Here is a 26143-nt window from a genome sequence, read left to right on the forward strand (position 1 = left end):
GCAATGACGTTACTAAAAAGCCTGATATGCAAAGATGCCCACAGAAGAATACGCTCCAGTTTGACATTGATATGGAATAAACAACCTCTGGTCAGGTGAAACCGCAATTGGCCTTGTCATCCGATTGTCTCACAGCTGTGCAACCAAAGGAGTAAGAGAGCTCTGTGAACTCTGACTGACCTGGATGGTGCGTGTCGTACAAGAAACTGCATTCATGTGCATCCATCAGACTGAGATAATTGCTAGACCGCCACTTTAACACATGACAAACCACTAGTACCACAAAGCCATCACATCCTAATTGGCATTCTCCGAGCCTTTTCTTATCACAATAATCAGGGCGCCCTCTTTCATTTCCTGTTCAAGAAATGCAAATGTTAATAGATAGTGTCATAACAATGAACAAGTCATTTAAAGCACCTATATTCTGGATTAGCCAAGGGGAAAGAGTGTCACAGGTCATCTGTGCAGACTAACAAAGAGGGTCAAAATTACGAGCAAGTGAGGTGTGATCGTGTTCTGATGAGCTCAGGTGGCTCAACACAAAGGCAGATGGAATCAGATTACAGATCAATTTGGGAAATTAATGTCACCTCACTTTTTCACCTTTTGGTATTGAGAACACGGTATCTCATATAATATCACTCGAATATAAATCATATGCTTTTGGAATGAGACAAGTTCTTTGTAAATGTGGCGCCGAAAAATAGTGTCATTTTATAACGTCGTTTCGTGTCACATATAGACTATGCACTTACACACAGTAACATTTAGAATGTGTAAAGAGAATGGAGCATAATTTACTGTCGGAACCACTTTGGAAATACAAAATTGAAATCCCAAAACTGTATTACACAACATGTAGTCTATTGAGAGACCTAAAGTCAAGATGCTGCTCTTACCTCCCGACCAAATTCAACAGCTTTTTCAACCAAACGTTATTTGGGATTTATCAATCATCCGATGCTGATCAGAGTTGTGATTTCAGGTTTTGGTGGGTCTCAGACAAATTTAACCCTGGAGAACCCAAGAACCTTTTTCTTCTTTGGAAAACGATGAATTGTACATTAAATGACTGCTACAGGTATATGTTCACTGAACGCCAAAATATGTTTTTTTCAAATATTCAATGCTGTAATCCTGATTTAGGATTAGGGCCAAATCTGACCCTTTGGGATTTAAGGGTAGGATTAAGGTAGCAGAATTTATAGGGGTCAAATTTGACCCCGTGGGTTCTCCAGGGTTAAATCGGACGTGTGTAATACATTTGCTGGCAATAATGATGCTTTACCGATTTTCAATTTCTTTTTTATTTTTTTTTGCCACTGGGCAATTACATTATCTTGAAACTTGTGCTCCATTGTCAGTGTTTTAAGTAGTTCCAATTTATGTGAATGGTTAAGAGTCTTCATGAGTGTGAGATTATTTTATTTTCATTATTATTCTACCGAAAGTGTTTCTAAATGTCAAACCTCTCACTTTACTCTGTATATAAAAAAAATATGATCTAAACGTAATAGAGGGCAGAGAAGCAGTAGTACGCCGTGCATGGAGAAAGTCAGGTGGACCATCTTCTCACATTTGGATTTTTCCCTTTGTATGTTTTATTGAAAAGGAAAGATACAAGGATGGTTTGGCCTCGGCAGATGTCAGTGCTTAACTGCGTGCAGTTCTACTTTGTTATTCAGGAGCAGGGTCAAACAATTTACAGACTTGAGACTGATTTAGACAAACATTTGAGAAGGAGCATGTGCCAAAAAATCTAGAGAGGAGATTGTTTTTTTTTCCCTGCACACGTTTTGCGTTATTGTTATAAGACACGCAGATGTGTGCAAATGGAATAGATGGAGGTGGATAATTGGGTGCTAATCAAAGTTGAATTTTGTATTAATTTACAAAGTGGCTTTCACTTACAAAAGCAACGGATTAATCACCTGACACAGGTCCCTCCGTTGCGACAGGGAAGGTGCTGGCAAACAGGTGGGTCACAGTTCTTGATGTTCCTCCCTCTCACGGCCTCACCCACCAGGAAAATCTCCTTTGAGTTTACCTGAAGTTGCCGGATACATCCAATAAATCCTCCTTTTGCAAGCCCGTCATGCAATTCCCAATGGGAGGACGCAAGCCCAAGAAAAATAGGCCCAAATGTTCCCTGCAGAAAAACAAAACAACAACCGAAACAATCAGAGCAAAAGATCATTTCCCCTCTCCTATCATTTACATCCAGCTCACTAGTGTAACCCTTGATGTTAATAAGTCTTCTCTTCGTTACTTCTTTATTACCATACATTGCAGATTGATGCTGATATGAAGAAGTAGGCGATTACATTTTATGTTGCTGTAATTGTCCATTATGGTTAATAAGTCATCCTTGTCAACCAATGGACACATTTTATATTTATATTGTTGGAAAAGTATATAAAACATGAGTGCAAACACTTCCGTCACATAATAGACAAATTATGGATTTTACATGGGGACATTAATTTTTGTATTCAGAGATGTTTTTATTCAGTTGGACTGATGTGAGATCAGTCTCCGAAGGAGGCTTTTGAAGAGTCAATTTTTTTTCATACTTGTCCATTAGAATAACATTCCCATTATTATGTTTTATGTCTTGCCTTTAAGTTTGCATCAGTAAATTAACTTGAAAAATCAGCAGTCGTCCTATTCAGTTTGTTGTGTGCAGTTACTCATCCCGAGGACAATGTGAATGGGGGAAAGGTGTGGTCTGAAACAGTGAAATATGTGTTTTGAGGGACAGCAGCAAATGAGTCTCTTTTGCAGACGCTGACTATTCTAATGATCCAAAATGCTATCAGTTTGAAGCTCATAACAAAAGATTTGTGAGAACAGGTACTTGGGATTGAACTACTTCATTTTTTATTTTTATTTTTTTGTAGTTGACGCTAAGGTGATGATACTCGGGTTGACTTAGAATAGATGATGTCTTCCATCTTTAGTTTCAGTCGTCGAACGCGTCTCCAAACAAAAGTTGAGTCACTTACTCGCCTGCTTTCCTTGCATGCAAAGTCCACGGCCCTGACTCGCTCATCCAATCGTATCCAGATATCTTCCTGGCTCTGAACTCTAACCCTAATTTATGAAATGCCATCACAGGGTTGCTACAGTATGTAAGCAAAAAATAAATAAAAATGAAAAAAAAAATCAGGAGGTGTGAATGCTTTGCAATAACGCATTGTAGTAAGCCTGCAGTTGTTGGATGAGTGATTGCGTATTCACTTGCTGGAATTGATTTGGCATGCATTTGGCAACATCCTTAAAAAGGGGTGTAGAGTAGCCTGAATTGTTTTCACCTTGAGAGAGAAAATAAATCTGTCGTCCAGATCATCACATTTTTGGTAGAACCACAAACTACATGAAAGCCATGTTTTGATTTGTATTGATTTAATGCGTCTTTATTGGCCATCCTGCGTTACATTAAACTTGGGCTAGAACACCCCCAAAAATTGCTATGCCAGCACTAGCAAATTGTCTAAATGTCCTGAAATGACCCAGACACAAGAAAGTCATCTTTGAAAGGATATTTGTTTTGCCATAAGTGATATGGCATGACTCCTTCTTGTGAGTGGATTCAATACAGCCTTTAGAAGCTTAAAAATTACAATACCGAATGAAAGATAGGCTGCAGTGACATTTGTTTCTTTTTTCTGTCAAGAAAGACCTGTGTCATTTTTTTTCCATTGCTCCCTTCCCCTCCACATATTCAAAACTTTTTCGTCAAAGATCAAACAATGCAAACCATCTCATCCTCATTTTTCTCATACACAAACATCTGTCTTTTGAACTTTTGATGAATGAGATTTTTTTTTGCCAATGTTTCAAAATTCCTTTCCATTTTTCATTCACAATCGGTGAACAGCATAGCACAAATTCATTCCTGTTTTGACATTAAGATGCTCAATTTTATGTTGAGAGGGAAGAAATTTCATCTGTGCTGTATGGTACACATACAGTACATTTGACAATAGAGTTGATCCAATCCAATCCAAATCAAAAGGAACTGTACCGCTCATTGACTTGTGTGTGATTTTTGTTAAATAAAGTGAATGACATCCCCAGACTACCTGATCTTTCTTTTAGTTAAGATGATTAATGAGAAAGGTGGTAAAGCGAGGTGCTTATGAAGTTTACAATCCAAAACGGACTCATATTTAGTGGGCTTATACTTCGAAATTCCAATCTCTAATATCATGCGTTGTAAGAAAGTTGATGCTTTTTTTGGCATCGCGGTGTTGTTGTGAGTGCCAGGATATCACAAACAATAAAAATAAATCTCACTGGCAGCGTCTTTCAGAATAAGTCATTGCTATGTATTGTCTGTCTCAGTAAAAAAAAAAAAAGGCATTCACTGACGATAAACATCTTTATAGACAAACAGACCATTGTGGGAATTGATGCATTTCACAGAATGAAATGTTCCTAAGCTGAACAGTCTGAACATGTCACATTGGAGTTTTTATGAACATGATAACCCTCGACTCTTGAATATCATTCATCCTGACTTGATGCTGGCGTTTCTGCCGAGGTGCAATGGAGGGCGGCATTGAGGCGCATGGCCAAATAATCTTTTGAGATGATGGCTTTATGCCATCAGATGTCATCGACACAACAAATGCACCACTTGAAAGTTTACAAAGTCAACAAAGAGTTCCGCAGCAGCATGCATATATTAAGACCCACAAAATAAATCTATTGCTCTGATAATTATAGTGGAACCAGCTACTGCATGAAAGTCATATTTTGTCTAATTGTACTCATCTCGTTGCCCGTCCTTCATAGCAGTGTTTTTAAAACTTGGGGCAGTACATCCCAAAAACTGCTTTGGGGGAGACCAGCAAAAGATAATTGGCACATTGTTCGAATATGACCCAGATACGAGAGAAAGTTTTACCATAGCTTGCTGGCGTCTGGCTCCAAGTCACCACTAGATCCAAAATAACATTGCTGAATAGACGATATGTCAAAATAATTTTAGAACAGCTTCCAGCAAACCTTCCGTAAATCAGTTCCTGAGAGTGTTTTGATTTGATGCATTTGGAGTGAGCGAGGGAACGCGCTTTCTGAACCACGAGAGCTGCATGTTGAGAAGTAACCCTTATGTCATCGCATCACAATTTGAGTGTGCTTAACCTGTCTATGAGCTGAATCCATCCGAAGCATGTACTAATGTAAGATTCATGAGTGTGTAAGTGGACTTAGAGCATTGCATGCCGTATTTAAAACAAGTCTCCTGCAGCCCCAGTCCTTGGCAGGAGTTACCTCCTATTATTTATGTGGGGTGGCTGGCAGAGAAGTCACTCCCTTCAGACGTTGTTTAACTGGGGGCACGATTGTCGGATTACGACTTTGAGACAGCCCCAGGTTTACAAGTGGGCACCCCCTGCTTTAGTGGTGTTTCATTGATGAGCCTGTGATATCACCGAGAGATTTAAGTGGACGACCAGCATTCTAGAAGTGCTCTCTTCATCCGTGGGGTCTTCCCAATATAGCACTGCCCACCCTCTCTTATATCACTATGGTTTCACCATCGCTCTTTGCATTGCATCACCATCATTCCTCTTTAGCCACAGCCGTCTAGATGCCTTCTCTGCCTGCTTTGAGATGTCATTCACCCTGTTCTTCTAACCAGATTCTACCCCAGTGCTCTCCAGACTGACTATCAAGGTAAGCACCTGCAACCAACCTCCATAAATAGATTGAAGGCTGGCCACAGTCTCTGCTAAGTTTCGAAGATGAAGGACTGGGATTTCCCCATCTTTTGCGTATGCCCATGATGGAGAGGTACTGAAAGTTTTATTGACCCCATCTGCTTCTGTCCCTTTGCTGGCACATTGTCTTTAGGCTTCCTCAAGTCACCTCTTTCAGGGTCGGTTTTCATCTTCCCGATAGAAGAATAATGCCAACTCCGCACAGGAAAGTCTAAAACTGGATTCAAACCCACGTCCTCTGGACTATGAGGAAGATGTGCAAACCAGTCGTTCACCGTAATGCCCATCAAGAATATTTTTGAAAATAACGTTTTTACTCATGACAACTGAAACCATATTTTGGGAAAGAGTCTGGAACGGGTTAATGCCTTTATCATTCATTTCAAGGAGAAAATGAGTGTTTTGAGCTCCACGCGTGGTCACAAAACAAAAGAAGCTATTATCTTACGAAACCATTGAATATTATTTTATCCATAATGCAACATAATATTAACACAGACAAAAAACATCCTCAAATTAGAAAAACATAAATCACATTAACAGCGGTGCAGCGCATTGAGCCTGCGGGAAGGTCAAGCTCCTTTATGTGCCTTTGAAAAGGAAAAAGAACATTATTCACCTAAAATTAAATGCGAGCGCTGTTAATCAAACTAATGAGGCAGACCAGCTAGATGAGCAGGTCAAAACCAGCCTGGTGCTACTTTCATGACTTGTCAAAAAAAATTGTCACAGCCACATGTGACAAAAAAAATTGTCACAGCGATCACAAAATAATGTGCGGGTAACAGAATGGCACAAGTTTTCAAGACGCCTTTCCCAGCAGTCATTTTGAAACATTTTAATACACTTTAAAATATTGAATCCAGCTCTTTTCCTTGAAACTTTTGGTGAGGGGCGTTCCTGCAACTATACGTACAATACCATTGTAAGTATGGACAAAATAAGATGCTGTCCAGATTACATTGTGGTTTAAACATTTATCAAGATGTATGTTCATGAACAAGGCCAAATAATAAATAACACCTAAGTGATGCTCCAAGGGGTGGAAGGTACAGGGAGGTCACATTACCTCCGACATGGCCAGTGACACAGACTCCTGGAGACGATGAGCTGGGCCATTATTTACTGCTATTTCAATCATACATGACCCTGCTTGTTTGCTGGTGGGCAGATTGTATCTGTTCAGAGGAAAGAGAGAGAGAGAGAGAAAGAGAGAGAGGGGCAGAGGGAGGAGAGAGAAAGATAGGAAGAGGTTTCTCAGACAAGGCTCTACCAACAATATTGCACAATAAATCCAGCAATGCATGAAAACATTACGCAGTGCAGAAGGAATAATGCAGCTACTAATGTGACCACGGAGACTACACACTATTTTACAATAAACTTTATGCACTGCTAGATTGGGTATAGAGAGCAATGGTGCATTTGGAGCTCAAGCGGTAACCGAAAGCCAACGACGGGCAAACCAATGCGAAAAACAATTTCTAGTCTTGGGATGATATTGAGATACAACAACGGTTCATGAGGTCACGTACAATACAAAATATGTTATCACTATCCAATAACTGCAAAACACAGTGCTAATTATGTCATTCGGGATGAATTAATGATAAAAAAATGGGGGCACAAAGCAGATATACATTATAAAGCTAGTGAGCGTGAGGACAATTTTATAATCTGACCCTCTCAAGGGAAATATACATTTGTACCAGTCATTAATGTTGCAGTCACAATGTTAAGTAGCTGGTCTACTTGTGTCATAAAGCAGCTTGGCAAAGTCAAGTGATTCCCGCGCTCCCATTCATCATTTGTACATAATATGCAATAAGAGGGGTGTGCATTATATATGAGCTTCTACAAACTATGCCACACACATTTTAAAGACGCTTCTGATCAGTGTAGTGCCTCGTTGCGATGCACTTTTTAATCTTAGTGTGTCTGATAACACAAGTAAATAACACTGGTCAACACACATTACAGATTTTTTTTTCAATATCAGAGCTGCAAGTTACGGTACAGAGCCCCTAAGGGGACATGGAAGGAAAAAAAAAAACTTTGCGAGATCTCGCAAAGAAAGATTGCGAGATCTCGCAATACTTTATTTATTTATTTTTAATGGTCGTTGACGTGCTTCCGGGTCATCGTACGTGTAAGCGCAGACAACAGTTATGGAGCGTGTTCAACCGTTCGTGAGTTTAATAGAATTTTCGCAATCTTTTTTTGCGAGATCTCGCAAAGTTTTTTTTTTCCTTCCATGTCCCCTTAGGGGCTCCGTAGATAGTCAATATTTTCTTCGATTATTACTATTTTTTGCATCAATTCTGACTCTGCCGTGGTGTTATTCTGGCACATTAGGTTGTAATAATAATAACAGTAATATGTTATATAGTATATTTTAAAATATTCATGAATTAAGGTTTAGTTTCAGCAACAAGTGAATTTTTTTCATAAATCTATAAATTATGGGACATCTTCAAATCCATATTTCTCATGCTTTGCAAGATCAAACTAAAAAAAAAAAAAAAGAAAAAAAACTCAAAACCCTGATGTGCCTCCCCCCTCAAAAATAGACATTTTTACAAGTAAGCGTCAGAAATACACTGAGGACCGCATAAAGCCACCACTGATTAAAATTTGCTGTGTAATTAAAGAAGTTCAAAGTCATTTAATATACATAATTTGTACATTTTCTTAAAGTAGAGCCATTATAAGACGTTATAAGGCTGACTGCATGAATGTCATTGCCGTGGCAACCCCGATTATCACTGATGTTGATAATCTATTATGATGGCGGAACAGCCGGTACGCCTCTGATATCGTTACAAAGAGTTATGCGGCATGTATGAACAAATACACGTCATGTTTATTTTATGACATATTGGGAAAATACATTTACAATACAGGCATGTGTTTGGAGTGTTAAGTCCTGGTAGTAGTTTGGGATACTGACGAGCTTGCCTGTCTCATATTCAGTGGTGTGGGATTTTTTTTCTTCTCTTAAATTCCAAAGCCATGCATGCAAGTTTAACTGAAGACTAAATTTAGTCCAAGTGTGAATTATTGTTTGCCTGTATGCACGCTTGCTATTGACTGGCAATCAGCACACGGTGTAACATGCTTCTCGACAGAGGTTACCCCTGACCCTAATGAGGACAAATGTTACCAAAAATGCAGGGATTAATGTCATCAATGTCACCATGAAAGCAAGTTCAATGGATGCTAAAAAGGTGCTTTGAGCAAGCTTTTCATAATCTCCTCTTGCAGAAAATTGGCCAGTATTTTGGAATATTGGCTTTTTTTTTGGTATAAAGGGGATCGTATTGCATCATCACATTATGACGAATAAAGTCCCTCTGCAATCAACCACAAATCACATACATAATTTTAATTTGCAATATGTTGAGCAATGTCATCGTTATTAGGCAAAACCAAGTCGAAGAATGAAAACACAGCAATGGATGCTCTAGTTGGGCAGTGTCCTGACACAATCTTGAACACATTTGTTGAATGAATAAATACATGTGAACCAAGAGGTGACATCTTTACAGAACATTGGTGGTGAAGTGGCTCACATAGCAACTTTTATTTCTCACTTAATACACTCCTCACAATCACGCTGAGATGTCTTCTCGGGGCATTTAAATCGATCGGAACTGCATTCGCCCATTTCGGAGCATTCATTCTCATTCCTCCTGTCCAAGCAATAGCCCCTCCCAATCCAAGAAAATGACTAGGTCTTCACTTTTCCACATCACAAACTGAGGTGCCACCCCCATACTGCCCCTGCAGACTCAACACGCACCCTCTTTCACAGAGAAGCCACCAGTGAATCACAGTCATTTTTGCACCGGAGTTTGGGAAAAGTGGCTCATTTCACACTATGAGTCTCATTCACTTGAATGAGAGGTCTCCACCCACCAGAGCGGAGCATCCTTGCTTCTCTGGCCCGACTGTTGTGGCTCCCGCCTCGAGGCCGAAGGCGGCCACGGCTTTGGACGCCACAGAGTGAAGAAGGCAAGCTGTTGATTCGGCGACGCGACTAAATGGATGACAGTGATCTCATTCTGAATGACTGAATGAGCTTTGTGTGCCGCTGGCGAAATCACTGTCACGACTTTAGTAGACGATACGCGCTATGTGAAATGTTACGGTGAAACATCACATGTTGCGTGTTGCCATCAGGCGTACGCCTGACGAAAAAGCAAGAGAGGCCGTGCAGTGTGGTGCCGGGTCAAGCGGAGTGGTGTGTGGTGTCGGGCTATTACCATTGTGCCAAAGGTAATATTGTGACTGTCGAAAGCTTATAATAGCATGTAATTCCTCTTTATATATATATCTTTTACCCCATATTTATCCACATCATATTACAGCACTGTTAAAACGTTTAATCTTTTTCCAAAAGCTGTTAAAATGTTTTCAGTGCGATTAAAAATGTAGTTTGGCAAAAACAAACATATTCACGCTTTGCAATTGCTTAGGGAGAATACCGTACTGGAAAACACACAAGATCTATGTAAAGATATATGTGCATGTTTGATCATTCTACCAGTGAACTATTCAGTAGTCAACTACTGTATATACAGTATATGTCTATATTAGTAATAATTTCAAGCACTTCAAGGCACTTCCACATCCAAAATTCAAGCACATTTCACATCTTGAAAAAGTCAATTCAGAATTTCCAGAATCCATTTGGTGCACAGGAAGCCTCGTCCGAGCAGTTTCCTTTCAATCTTTTTTTTTTGTATTGCGTCTGCGAATGTTGCAAACATGCAACCCCATGAGACTCAAAGAGCATTTTCGCTAAGCAAACATGATGATACAACTTCACTCGTGAGCGCTCGGATGCTCCACCACGCTCATCTACATTGGTCTTGCTCGAAGGCACAAATGACTATTCATGAAGATGACTTCTTTACATCATCCAGGAGCCACATGGCGGAGGAGAATAGTTCCCCTGCAGGTGCTCACCACCCCCATCTTCCTCATTCCCCTCATCCATGCATCTACATCATGCAAGCATGCACTCGCAGGTCGTATCAGTCGGTACACCTGCAGAAACCGGTGACGTGTCATACAAGAGCTGCGGTGAGCATTCTATCTTTACAAAGATACGCTCATATTCTTTATTTTAATTGCTCCACCATTATGTTGTGTGCTATTTTGATTGATTGGCCATTTGCAGCGTATGTGGAATTAGAGTTCATCATGAATGGACCAATATTGTCCATGTGTGAAGGAAAAAAAATCCCCTTGATGGACAACAAGGTGTCATAGCATCACTATTGGCAATAATAACAACAACAAAAAAAACATTAAATAATAATTCCATGACAGAAATTAAGACCCCCCCAAAAAATGCATCTTAAAATACAAAAACATGCTGTTGAAATAGTGTCACTCTAAAATCGAGAGTTCTCCTCTTTGAAAAGACACCGTTTTGTTCCAGTTCTTTTGGAACAAATCGTATCATGCAGCTGTTCCTAATGTTGTGGACTCTGAGGGTAAAAACACAAGCGCACACCAACAAAGACATGATTACTCAAACAAAGGAGGAAAAAGGCACCGAGTAATTTCTTCCCTTGTGCACCATTCAGTGTTCCGTCTCGCAGGACCGACAGCGGCTCCACTTGAGGTAAACAAACAAATATGTGTGAATATTTCATTTTCTCTAAGTACACAGAACCACAATATGGCGCTGATTATTTACACTCACTCATTACTTATGCATTGCTTCATCTGGCTAATGCTCTAATCATAGGTTGTTGTTTTTTTTCTCTTTTTTTGTCATCTCAGCCATCCTCATTTAGGCTCTCTGCCGCGTGACTGATTCCATGCGATCGAGACACTTTGCCTCTCACATGAAAGCTATTGTTTAGGGATTGCATTCGAGTATTTTCGGCACCGCACCTTGACACAGAAGTATTTAATAAAGTTGTCATAACGCTCCTTTTTGACCACGCCTCCTTCACCGTGCCCTACAGATAATTAATAATAACACCCGAGCATTAAAACGTTACCTTTGCATAAAATACATCTGAAGGCTTTGGCGACAGATGGCAGTAAAACGCTGCGCACAAAGCCTTTGCAACACTTAGGAGCAGCTGATGAAGGCTTATTATTCTAATCATATTTCATAAGCTTACAAGAATCACACCATAATGTGGAACCTGTTAGTGGTTGAATTCATAATTTGCAGCTCACTTAGCGCCTCACTCTCTTTGTGGGAAGAGCGAATGTTCTCGTGGTGTTTCATACCTGTGAGCAGGGAGTGTAAATAGGTCGCATGCATTAAATGTAGGAGGAAGACAGCTGGCACCTTGGAATTGAAATTCACCAGATTTGACTCCCACCAATGATCGTATATCATTTTCAATCATATCACAACACAGCTCTTAAATTACTGTTCTACTGTGGACTTTGGTTATCTGAACTTCATCGACATAACTGAACACTTCACTCACTGTTCTGGTCCAGTGCAGCATTTGTTTTGGTCGTTGTAAAACACACTGTATGTGATTAGCAATTGGTTCAGGTTCTACATCGTAGCAGGGTAAAAACGTGGATGGTTGGTGTGTAAGGTGAGCAGTGCCGGGCTGCTGCTCTTGCTCCTTTAGTGAGGGAGACTACAGAATGTGGACCAAAGTCCCAGAACATACCTTTTCATCATCTGATTAATCAATGAGCTCAGTTATTTGTCTCCGAGTTCTACTAGAGATCCATGAAACACCACCAAGACATTTAGGATAACCTCCCATTTTTGGAGATTTTAAATAATTTTCCCTCTTAAGAAAAAAAAAATTGGAAATAGAATCAATCTGTGCTTGGATTAAACATCTAAGATCATAGCTCCATCAGTTCAATTTTCATGGCACTCATCCTCATTGAGGTTCCATTTTGAGCACATCATATTTTGCCTCCTTAATATATTGACTGGTAACGTTCTTTCGTGGCATCACAAAAGTCTCCCACAGAAAAGCGAGAGAAAAAAAAACTATCAAGGAACCGTATCGTCGTGTTCAACACAAGGTCAATAAAAGCATGCTTGGATGCATCCAGTGTTACAACCTGAGAAAACACCTTTCGGATCTGCAAGAGGAGAAGTGATGTGCAAGGAGGACTTCTGATGTCTCACTTCACAAATGCACAAAATGCAACCTGTTTTGCCGCCCGAAAGAAGAGTCCAGATTTGCACTGACAGTATGTGCCCATTAAAAAAAAAAAATAATAATCACAATGTAGGCGGCCCGGTAGTCCAGTGGTTAGCACGTCGGCTTCACAGTGCAGAGGTACCGGGTTCGATTCCAGCTCCGGCCTCCCTGTGTGGAGTTTGCATGTTCTCCCCGGGCCTGCGTGGGTTTTCTCCGGGTGCTCCGGTTTCCTCCCATATTCCAAAAATATGCATGGCAGGCTGATTGAACACTCTAAATTGTCCCTAGGTGTGAGTGTGAGCGTGGATGGTTGTTCGTCTCTGTGTGCCCTGCGATTGGCTGGCAACTGATTCAGGGTGTCCCCCGCCTACTGCCCGAAGACGGCTGGGATAGGCTCCAGCACCCCCCGCGACCCTAGTGAGGATCAAGCGGTTAGGAAGATGAATGAAAAGATGAATAATCACAATGTGTAATTAACATACATAACTGGCGACAGGTAGTATTGCTCATACAGTACTGGCAAAAACAGTAAAATGGGTACCGTTCTTTCAAAAAACAAAAACAGTGATCATTTCACAATTCTGTCACAGTGTGTAAATAAATGTATGAGCATGAGCGCCTCATTAAAATAAATGCCTTTCGTAATCATGAAGTGATTCAAAGCCATTTGGAGAATTCAAAAGATAGCTCGTGCCAATTGTTGTAGCCCAGAAAAGGTAATCAATTGTCCTTTTCTAATTAAAACTCCACATTGCAAAAGGAATTATCTCCCCATTATTCATTGGGACCCTAATTACAGTCGTGATTACTTTAGTTTTGACTTTCCCCTAATCCGGGTTTATCGTGGGATTTGTTTGTATGGAGGATATGTCGCTTTGGTTCCAGAGTTGCAGTGGCCACATGTGGTGTGAGCAATCATGCCATTCATTTTCTACAATGCTTATCCTGTTCAAGGTCATGAGGGGACTGCAGGTCAATAACACATGATCATAAATTGCGTTTTTCACGACTACATTGCATATCAGGTTAGTTTCTGGGTAGTGGCGGCACTTGTGTAGTGCGGGAACCTCAGAACTGCCAATCAGACGTGTTAATTATCAATGAGTGGTCCCATTGAAGTTGTGCATGATATTTTTACTATGTTTCTATGCCGGTCCCGCAAACTATATCTTCACACGGTCCGGTGCACAGTTTGGCGATTGCTGTCATTAAGTTGGCAAAAACAAAAAACAAAAAAGTGTTTGTGCATTGTTACAATGTCAGGACAATATAAATATGCAAAGATTTATTATTTGAAGAATATTAATGTTTGGAAAATGCAATATTCTGATTTTAGAGAAGTTCCAGGCTAAAAGTCGTAACAAGTTTTCCCGAGTTGCATGTGAACAGTCGCCAGATGAGATGAATGTAGTCTGCCTGGTGCTCAAAAAAGCTGGTCTTGTTGTTTTTTCCCCCCAATAATGTACGTGGAGTAAAACTCTTGCATGTGGAGAATGTAACCAATTTAGGACAAATAAAAGCTAACATAAAAGGGCCTAGGGGAAAAATGTGGAGTTTTGTCATTTGTGTTGAAAAAGCAAGGAGATCTCGGACTCCAATTCCTCAGCACAGAAAAAAAGTTATGAGTCGCATCACTCACAGACACTTCAAATCAAAGGTTATGAGCATTTTAAAACATAAAGGTCAACAATGTAATTTGTAAACCTGCTATGTTTCACTTGTTTATTTGGGTTTTTTTTTTGCTTGTGGAAAACAAAATAATTGAAACTCTCATTCTAAAGCGAAGACTGTCTAGGAATGCTTCCAACAGTATGTTGGCTTGCTTGCAAGCTATTGAATTGTAATGTTAGAAACAAGCTCAATCCTGAGTTTCTGCTCTGAATCAGTGCTCATAGTGTTGCACATATTCTTTCAAACTTCCATGCTACAATCAAACAAAAGGGTTCTTGTGATAAAGCTGTGATTGATTACAAGATATAAAGTGTATGTTTTGAGATATTTGGTGTAAGTAAGTCAACGACCTAATTTAACATTCACATATTCTTGTTCATTTGGCGGCCCTTAATGTCTAGCCTCGGAAATTGTTTTATGTTGGGAATGTTTTTGTGTGTTTGTTTGTTTGTTTGTTTTAAATGCACTGTAAAGGTACTTAAGCTTGAAACTTGACTTCTGGATGGATGGGGGAAGGGCGTGCAAGCCATGTCGAGGACAGCGAGTCAAGCAGAAAGGGAGTTTGCAGTCTGCAACTTATTATTTTCTAAATTATGGATCAGACCACTCTTATTATTGCTACTGCTAATTTTTCATATTTATGTTTCAAAATGCCCAGTAAAAAGAAACAAAAAAATGGCATATATTTCAGTTCACCATCCAACGAAAAGGAAATGTTATTGTGCAGATGGACACATTGTGTATGTTGCTCTTCAACTCTGCAAATAAAAAACAAAGCTCGTGTTTTTCCAATAATAACATACAGAGTCAACCAACTACTAAAATGCACCCAAAGTGCGGTTTGTCACCACCCAATTAAAAAAAAAACAACAACACACATACACACAAAAACAGAAGGAAAGTGTACCATCATCGATAGCGGTGCCAACATCAAAAATGTCCCAGTTTGAAGAAAAATTTCATTGGCTCCCTTGTGTGCATGCCATGCTGTGTAATAATATAACAGTGCAGTGGCGGGTGGCCTTTTGTCTTGCCCCCTGTAATGTTCTATTAGAGCTCTTCAAAACAAAAGTGCTGGAGAAATACATTAGAGTGTTCCCGAAGAAAGGCTATTCAAGGCAATTGTGTACTGCGAATCTCCTGTTTACATGCACAATATGGATTCTTTCATGAGATACAACATGTATTGGAGCACCATTTCACTCGGAATTTGTTCATAATAGTGCACATAATTAAACACAGGCGTCATATTGACATTTTTAAACCGACAATGCTAATCAAAAACATTTGCTACAAAAGCTCCTCGCAGGTAAAACCCTTTTAGTGGAAAAGAAAGAGAACAAAATGATTCAAGTACAGGATATTTAAATGCCACAACATGCTGCCAAATTGTTGACAGCAGAAGCTGAAAATGTGTTTTTGCACCAAAACTGTGTTGATAGACTAGAAGAAAGATTGCAAACCTCGGAGCAGGTGCAACAGCTGTGTACATCACCCACCAGAGGGCTTTTAATGTCATTTAAATAGACCCTCCACGTTGTTTAATGTGTTGATTTGCACTCATCCTTCCAACTACTTGAGGGAGCAATTATGTCATTATAAAAACGGCAGCGCATAACAACCCAGCGTGGCTAAGCAGCGAAGAAAGCGAAGCGCCTTTTTCCAACGCACTCTCACATCAATGACGGAAAAAGGTTGACTCATTCAGGCATTTCTTTTACCGACACACGCCATGTCTGACTCACAAACAGGCCATCGCAGGCTATGCGATGTGTCTTGCCAACATCATTTGGCCACTGTCTCTCAATTGTGTTGGCTCCCACAATAATTTGCTATATTGTGTGTACATTTGATGGAGGATAGCTTTGTCAACGTAAGCTTTCACACATGCTACAAATGCAGTGGGGGGTTTTAGTGCAGTGACACACACACACTCTACTCAACTCAATTGTATTTATGGTGCACTTAAAACAACCACCGCTGCATAGAAAGTGCTGTACATGGAGCAAAAGTAATTCCTAAAACAACAAACAAACAAACAAACAAACAAAAAATCCCAAATTAATAACAAAAGACAGTAGAAAGGACAAAAACACTAAATCAAAAAAATCAAGTCTCATGCTGAGCCAAAGAATCAAAATGAGTTTTAAAATGAGCAGAGAGGGTGCTTGGCGAACGTTCATTGGGAGGTTATTCCAAAGAGAGGGACCAGCACCGGAAAAGGTTCCAAACCGTCTGAGCCGCTGCTAATTTCTCGGTACCTCAAATAGTGTCTGGCTCGCAGACCTTGCGAATGTACTTGTACCATTACATCCTAATGACAAACCACTTAAATATTGAACTTAAACCATTTTATAGACTTATTTTGACATTTTGTTTTGCATAAAACAGTAGGACAAAAATTGTATTATGATGGAAGAGGACTTTTGTAATAAAAGGGAAGTGATCGAACCTGCGTGCGATCGAGCAATTAGTCATTTGATTATTTACAGTCAGAGGAGTATGAAGTGAACTGTGTCTAAAAGCCGATTCACTCTGTGAGGCCAATTCTCATGCTAGAAAAGCAGGTCGTCACTGCTCAAACGGAACCGCACGACGCCAATGTAAGCATTTGCATATGAATGCAACCGTTCCACGATTAAGGCTAAAAGGAGACCCAGCACAGCGGCAAAGTCTCCTTCCTCTCTGCCGCGACTAAAACATGGTGATCACTTCGATCCGCTTTCGACAGGCAAACGCATATGAATGTGCTCCAGAATCTGGTGAAACAAATCAGGGGCTGTATCGCTACGAACCAAGTTTCCTTTGGAATCTGATGGCACCAGTGTATATTTACTACCCTCTGATTTTAAGATTTAATACATTTGACATGTTATCAGTGCAGGGCTCAAACCCCTGAGACAAAGGTTTAAAAACAAGCACTTTCCAACGTTCGTCACCTCACGGCTTTGCTTATTTCCCTGACGAAGCTTTAAAATATCGTACGAAATACTTTGTACTGTGATTGGTGAAAAACGCAATTCTTACCGAACTGTCACCGACATCCATCGGTTATTGTTGATGGTCTGGCTGGCGGCCACACTGAGGACATGTTTCCCGCCGCATCCAAGTTCAGCAACAGGATTTCCGTCTTGAAGGAACACGTGAACAAAGTGGCCACAAAACTTCTGCTCCTGGGCTGAAAAAGAAAGGAAATAATTCCAAGTCTATTTTCTTGTCAATAAATGCCCAGATTTAGGAAAGTGCTTTGGATGAATCGTGTCCTGTGTTTCTTGCTAATTAGCTTTGCCAAAATTTCAAAGCCGTTAAGGTTTTTCTACTTGACCTCAGACACATGTCCGTTTTCTACTATGTATGACTTTTTTTTTCCCCCTGTACAGCATACCCCTAAATTCATGCGGTACTAAACTCTATCTCTCAAAACGATGCTACATCACAAGTTGGATATCAAAGAGAAAATACATATTTTGGTCCACTCCCCCACTCAATTTCCAGATGAATTTACATCATACGCCAGCGGGAGAGTCGACAGCGGAGCAATGCAGTTGGGGAGCCGACGGGCAACTGCAGCGCTCATCCCCAAACACAAGCTCATAGGCTCTACAGCAAGGTGGGGGAAAGACGATGCGCTTTAATCCTGCGCATCTCCCTGAGACGACACAACGCTGCGCTACCCCATCGAGGAAAACACAGCGCGAGAGGTTGTAAGGCAACGCAAACTGCGTCGACCACTTTGATGCCATCGTGACAGCGATGACTGAGCCAAAGCGCTTTGGCGCCGTACGTCTTTGTACCACTGCTGCCATTCGCGATGAAGTCACGACAGCAGAGAAAGGACGGAAATGGATGAGAGGAATTGGAGCAAAAGCTGAGCTTGTTGTTTCGAGTCTGCAAAGCTCCTGATATGACCACGCTCAACAATTCCTCCAGGATAAGACCGGCATCCTGAAAATCCCCCATCTTTTTGTCACAGATAGGCTACGCTTAGCTTAATACTGCAGTCTGATAATGCCTGTTATAAGCTGACTTGGAGGTCTTTCTCATCATAAGCTGAGACAGCGAGGCTCTTAACTGTGACATATTATCTGAACGGACCACAGAAGGGAAATCGTGTTCAGATAATCCACCGTCTTCTGTACGACTCTTCCTCTCTAATGAAATCGCGTGACAAGAGAGAGATCTTAGCAAGGGCAAGTGGTCTTGAAAAGCAACACATTATGAATTACGTCAAGTAAAATTTTGAAGTCAACAGGAGCTCTCTAATGATTTACAGTTTGCGTTTGCCAGAGCATGATGGATGATCGAGCTGGCTGAGCTAAAGAGTCGGAATGTAACCGTCCATGCATCTATCCATCCATCCATCCATTTTCTCATTCGCTGATCCTCAAAATGCAACCATTGCATTTTTTTTACGTTTTGTCTGGTGCTGATTTTTCCAGCTTTTTGATTGTTTTCTTTTTCTCTTTATTGTTTTTGTGTCAGTGTTATTTTGTGTCAGTTTAGTTTTGTGATACAGTGTTATTTTGTAATACGTCAGGTTAACTCTGCAACGTAATTTCACTAACTGTATTGAGATGGTGAAAATGTTTCTTGATTTGGTTGCAATTTGTTGATAAGAAGTGATGGTGGGTCCTGAAGGCAGAACAGCTGAGAACCGTCGTCATACTTTACGACATGCTACCCCTTCTCTCGCAAAGAAAATAAATTCCATCCTCTTGCTGAGAACCAAAATACGTTTTTTTGTAGTTGACGCAATCATGTAGGTCAACGAGTCTCTGAAACACCAACAAATGCCCTCTGAAGACAAAAAAAAAATTGAGTCTCCACTGTAAGACGTTTTTCAGCTCTTGCCATTAGTCATCTGGCAACAAGTATTATTTATTGTGTCAACAGTGCCCCATCGTTTTATTTTCCATTTTTCAACATTGAGGACATTGCTTCTGCCGTCACCGCGCTCCTGTTGCTAACGGAGCGTTCGTCCTCTGGTCGTATTCTGTCACCTGGTTTCCCCCGACCCCCTTCCTCACTCTCCCATCCTTGCCCTCGCTCTTCCTCTCCCCACCGCTTCGGCTTTCTGTGCTATAGCTGACAAGTGAAGCCCTATAGTGGAGACACGTTTGCTTCAGGGAACAGGCGTCGAGAAAAAAAAATAAGGAGAGAAAGATGAAGCGGTTTTGGCAAAGGAATTCTTTGCATCTCAATGCATGTCTTTTGGATCACTTTATTTGATCTCTGGAGGTCAACCCCACCCACCACCCGTTGGTATCCTCTGATGTAAGAGTGATACTGTGCCATAAGCCAGGAAGCATTACAGATAAAAGGAAATCTGCCCTCTGTGTATGCTTTCCGAAAATCCATTATTTTTTTTCCATAATGTGTGGGAAAAAAACACATTTTTTTGGTCACATTTTTGTCAAGATTCTCTTAAAGTGAGAATCTTGCCAACCTTATTTTTTCTTTCTTCATTGGCCTTAATCCTCTTCCGTAAGACCAAGACGACGACTTGCTTAGAAATCAAAGAAGCCAGATGACTGGTGGCAGCTGATAAATGAGGCGGTGAATCTTGACAGGGTGAAGGTGAAACAATTAGGCTGGTTTGACATGACTGTGATCATATCTGATTGCAGTGAAGTTCTTCTCCTGGACCGTGTGAGGTGTAATTCTCTGCAGTAATGTTACTTTCTCTTTCAACTTTTGAAGATCCAAACTGAAAATTTTATGATTCACCTTCGCAAGTATATTCAACGAAATATATTACATATATATTGTATTGATCCAAAGTTATGCGCGCTGATTTATTTTGCCAATATTGTCCTATTTTGAATTTGATGCCAAGCAAGTCATTAAGAATTGAAAAGAATTCCACTTCAGGCTTCATAAATTGGCATCCTCAGCTCCCAGACGCTTCTTGCAAGTTCTTAAAAGGAAAGGTGATGTAGCGCAGTGGGAAACATGCCCATGTGCCAGCTTTTTTGGAATATGTTGCAGGCATCAAGTTCAGTGAGTATATATTTGAAGAGAGAAAAATAAATAGTCCAGATGTTTGAACATGGGGCGGCGCGGTGGCCAACTGGTTAGCACGTCGGCCTCGCAGTATAAAGGTTGTGCGTTCGAGGGTGTACCCCGCCTGCTGCCCCAAGAGCACAAAGCCATTTACTATTCCAAGGAATAGAAAGCTGCTTAATAATGCAACTGCCTAATAGCATCCTAAGTAGTCAAACTAGCAGTGTCCTCAACGGATAAATCTCATTTTGAGTGGATTGAGTTGCATGTCAAAAATGCTTCGATTGCCTTTAAAATATCCTAATAACAAGTGTATCTACTTCAAAACTTTTAAGAAGGAAAATAGAATGGCACTCATCAGAGCACAGGCTGCCACCGAGATTCAGCAGCCCTAATTTAGATAAATACCAAATTTTACACTTTCACAGATATCCGTCTCCTCCACATCAATGAATTTCTTCATTAATATTAATGCTTAAATAACATGGTCTAAAAAAAAAAACGCCCCACACAGGGGAATACACTGACTAAATATGTGTGTAGTCTTGCTAATTAAAAACCAAAACAAAGACAATCGCTTTTGATCATTTTCCATTTCAGATCTTCAGGTGGTCGTAATGAACATGGCAAAATAAAGAAAAAAAATGGAAAACATTAATTTTCAGTTGAATTCTAAATTTCCTGCAATGATATATTAACAGTTATCTCAGGATCTTAGGGCTGGGAGAAAATAAAAATAAACAGCAGTCAAGCGTGAGAGTTTTTAATATATATCATCACGTCTATTACGGGCCATCGGAGAAACCAAAATGGCCCACTCTCCACGCCTTCACAATGTTTTTTTTTTTTTGTTGAAAATAATTAGCGACGCAGTTAAGTTTTGGTAATGGCGTATGCTAAAAAAAGGACAGAAAACATCTCCCTGGCAAAGCTAAAATGCAATTCTCATAGTCATGTGGTGGTATTGTCTGGTTTACAATGTGACCATTTAATTTGAAATCAGGACATTTCGAAATCAGTTTGGGAGCAGCTAATTGCTGCTTCTCCCTTTCAGCAGCACCACAAAATAAATGTTTTGATCATGTTGGACAAGATGCCTTGTGCTGTATTGCCATGCATAATGACTCGGTAAATGTAAATGAGAGGCCGTGAACTGGACTGTGATGTCACGGATAAGAGGTTAATCTAAGTTACAGCTCTGAGATGAATGTTGTGATGGCTGTGCCCATCTGGGGCAGAATCAATCACGGGTAATCACCACGCAATCCATCGAGGTTAAGAGTTCTGCCGGACTTGCGAGTGCCTCACTGCGGAGTCACACAGGGCAAAGATAGCCTTGCAAGATCAGGGTGGCTGCACTCATCAGGGCAAGACATTTGAGCCCGTCTGCATCTATTTTACTTCTATTTGGGACTCAATGCAAATTCAATTGATTGCTATTCCATTAAGAACATTTTCAGCACTGCGCTAATGAGTTGTTATTGGCACATTTTTTTCCAATACTGTATACTGTACAATCAATTCGCTGTACTATTATTACAGTACTGTTAGAAAACTAAAATTGTGAAATTGCTCATATGGAAGGAATTTCGTGTGACCTAGCTGTGGACAAAAATTTACAATAAATTCTCACATCCATTATACTTGTCGAGATTACCGAAGTATGTATGGCAGAATCATCACCAAGAGGAAGAAAAAGTAAAGGTAACTATGATCGATAGATGAAACGCCTAGCTAGACCCGAAATGGAGTTGAATGGTGAGTCAGCGTTGTAGATGACCACAATGTATCCCATTGGGCATTTGGACAGGTTTTTTTTTGCATTTTCAAAGTAACAACTGTTTGGAAGAGTAGGTACCATGAGTGTGCATGGGAGGGAGTGTGTGGGGTGGCGCGGGGGTGGTAACAGCTTAATAGAGGCGTAAATACCCCACAAATTAAAATAAAAAGAAATAAAGGTCAACCTCTACTTCACGAAAATTCACTCAATGGGGAGCTTGGAACGTATCACCCGCAAAAAGTGAAGGAACCCTGTTCCTGAAAACACTCAGTTTAGTACCACTGTGCCACAACTTTTTACATGCAAACAAACTATGCTCAAATTTTACTTAAAACAATTATTTGAAATGTTTTACAATTGCAAAAGTTTGATTGATTAAATTGAATTACCGCTACATTTTATTGTAGCATGCTGAAATATCCACAGCCATTTTCCATTATAATTTATTAGTCATATTTTCTTTTCTGAATCTCTCTTCCCTCATGCGGGTTTGTTTAAGTTATCAAATATGGTGAGATAACGCCACAAAGAGAAACAACACTGACTAATTTTGCATTTGTAGGCATGCACTGTATGCGTTCAATGCTGTCTGAATATGTTTTATAAGCAAACAACAGATACTCGGGAGAGCAACCATAGCAACAAAACACAAGCGATCATCTCTCATCAGCACAGCCAGAAAGGCGTTTCTAGATGTGCTCCTTGACCTCCTTTACAGAAGGACAAAGAAAAAAAAAAGCAAGTAGCTACTGACATGGTTGTAGGACAAGGGGCAAAATAGACTCTGTCAGTCAACGATCTGGGGGAGGAAAACAAAATGTACAAGCTGTTCTAATGTGGGAGCACACCAGGAATGAGTGGAGTTTACAGCTGTCAAGGTTGAAATTTGCCATTTTCTAACTATGCGTGTGTGTGTGTGTGTATATCTCTCTCTCTCTCTATATATAGAGAGAGATATACACACACTTTTTTGTGAACAAAATCACAAAACTATGTAAATCTGGTAATATTATTTCAATCTTGTATACTGATACTTTGCCTTCAAGTGCATTAGACTGGGTCGAACGATTTCTGGGATTGTCAGCACAGAAAAAAATGTGGCTACTCTCTGCAAGATTTGGGAATGATAGTTGGGGATTTAATGGCCTGCTCAATACCATCATTAAATACCATGTGAGAAATGCCTCATTGACCACATATTGCAGCTGCAACTTTAGCTACATGCAGAAAAATGTACATACATGACGTGAAAGACAATTGTAAATATCACTGCGATTTATCCCTTTTGTATTTATATTGCACTTAATTGAACGGTGTTTGTTGTTTTTTTTCTTCTTTCTTCCTTCTACCTACATTCTTGCTACTGGAGGCTGTAAATTTCCCCAGTGTGGGACAAATAAAGGATATCTTTAAAAAAACAGAGTCTTGCAACAAATGTTCAGATGTCTACAAGTGAGAACTCCAACAAGCCATCCATCCTAAATACTATGAAGACATATCTAAATGTACCACAGGAAGAATTCCATAACAGCATCTAAAATAACAAGTCATAGCTGCATGGAATGCAACACGCAGCTCCTAAAATTAATTATTCAATCACTATTTTGTTTGGATCATTTTTATACCAAGTGTAGTGGTGTGTGTGTGTGTGTGTTTGTGTGTGTGTGTCTGTGTGCGTGTGTGAGTGTGCGCACCGTGACCACACGAATGTGCGGAATCTTTCCATGATTTTCTGCGCATCCCATCATCAGTATTTATCACAACAACAATGCCAACTTTGATTATACCACACAGATGCTGTAGAAGTATAGTTATGTATATCAAAAAAGTTTTGTTTGGAAGTTTTTTTTTTGTGGAGTACCGATTTGAATTCAGATGAAAGCAGCATGACATAAGACATTAATATCACAATTAAGAAAACCGCAGGGTAATTTGCACTCGCAAGGAAAAAGCAACATTAAACGCAATCACCCTAATTGAATTGTATAGAAATACAGATTTTTCGGTTTCATCTGTGCTTGCCGCGAGTGCTCTCAGACATAAAAATGTGACTCTACTCACTGTAGAGGAGGGTGCCTTGTGTAGATCCAGTTTTCACAGTCAAATGGAGAATAACGGTGGTGTCCTTGACAGGGGGCGGTGCATTCTCGTCGGTGTCCGAGGACTGAGGAATGGATGTCATGGGTTGCAGCTCCAAATAAGATGTGCCATCAAAAGATGGCACGTACACTTTGGACTCTGGAAAAACAAAAGCAAAATCCTTGATATAGCAGGAAACGGGAAATTTTCTGAAGAACACTGCAATCAATTACTCATTGGCCACACCAATTGTACTGCATAGCGTATCACACTCCAATAATGCAAGGACCACTGGGGAAAAAAAATCTGCCTTTACAAAAATAACAAGTCATAGAGGTATAACCTTAATGATGTTGTACCACACTTGTACTTGTGTATGATGTAGTTCTGCTTCTAAACTTGGACCCTCACATTAGAAATACCTGTTAGTATGCCAGTGAAAATTTTCATCCATCCGGGTGATTTCATTCTTGGGGCACTGAATTCATATCAACTGGACTACAGTAAAGCCTCGTTTATCGCTGGGGTTACGTTCCAAAAAGAACCTGTGATAAGTGGTATCCGTGAAGTAGTCATCAATTATGACACATACAATACTGTGTTGAATGACAACATAGATTCAACCTTTTTTCGGGCTAAACATTTCGAAAAAATAAACTGCAGGAAAAAAACCCCATCATATATATACATACATACATACATACATGTATAGATACAGTGAAGCCGTGATTGATGAATCGTGTTACAGCGAGCGATTACTGTATTCCAATTGTCCAAGAGGATGTTTTGCGTCTCATCCAAGCAGGCTTCCATCACTTCATACGCATTGCCTATGAACATTTCATGTTAATACAGATCTCATTTGGTAGTGCTGGTGTAGCGAATGCTGTGGGCAGCAGGTGTATAGTTTAAGTGACGCCCAGAAAAGTTGTCAGGCTTCTGCCTTTGCTGCGCTGACAGTTTGCTTATTAGCGGCAAGCAATGCTCTGTCAGAGCTACTTGGGGTTGTTATTTTCCCCTGATGACAAAGGGTATGACTTGAAGGGGAGCTGAAGGAGGTGCTCACTCAGGTCATCAACTCCACAAGACAGTGATGACATTGTACACCTGGTAGAGTGTTTGAGAGCTTGCTGCGCAGGAACGGATTGAAAAAATGGCCAGCTTCAGCTCAGGGAGTTCTAACCTCAGTGTCCGACATGAAGCAAATGTTAGATGACAGCATATGATATAAATGCAGTGGGGTTTTTTTAAAATAGAAAAACAGGCCAACAACTACTGAAACTAAACAAAACAATTATTTTTATTTTGATCTCTACCATACAACAGTGATAATTGTTGTTTGGTCTTAATTCATGATAAAGCAACTGAAAATAAAAATAAAGAAATTGCACAGCCAACCATTTGTCATGGTCTTATTGCTGTTGGAGCAGAGAGCTCTGCGACCCAACAGAGCAAAAAAAAAAAAAAAAAGACATAAATAAATAACTAACTAAATAAAAAGGGGGTTCTAGCTTTGTGACCAGTGTCGATCTGGCAAGAGGGATGTTTGCCATGGGTGTGAATACAGTCAACTTCAATGATGTTCGATCATAGGGGCGCTTGTCATTCCCTTTAAATGTGATGTACTAGTCCTGACAGCTTGGACATGGCGGAGCGCAGCCAACCACATTTTTCTGAAGAAGAAACACAAGCAGGCTTCCAACAGATATATGATGCAAATTTGGCTT

General features: G+C 40.2%; 1 protein-coding gene across 3 annotated transcripts in view; it reads right to left on the reverse strand.

Annotated features, from left to right (window-relative positions):
- eys (eyes shut homolog) overlaps positions 1-26143 on the reverse strand; it is a 143461-nt gene that overhangs the window by 22298 nt on the left and 95020 nt on the right. For all 3 annotated transcript variants that reach the window (XM_052080554.1, XM_052080553.1, XM_052080552.1), the window contains 4 exons: positions 24399-24575; positions 17582-17732; positions 6802-6910; positions 1935-2152 (listed from right to left, as the gene is read on the reverse strand). In XM_052080554.1, coding sequence (XP_051936514.1) covers positions 1935-2152; positions 6802-6910; positions 17582-17732; positions 24399-24575 — 655 coding nt within the window. The remainder of the gene's footprint in view (positions 1-1934; positions 2153-6801; positions 6911-17581; positions 17733-24398; positions 24576-26143) is intronic.

Source organism: Hippocampus zosterae, chromosome 11 (genome assembly GCF_025434085.1).
Source record: "Hippocampus zosterae strain Florida chromosome 11, ASM2543408v3, whole genome shotgun sequence".
NCBI lineage: Eukaryota > Metazoa > Chordata > Actinopteri > Syngnathiformes > Syngnathidae > Hippocampus > Hippocampus zosterae.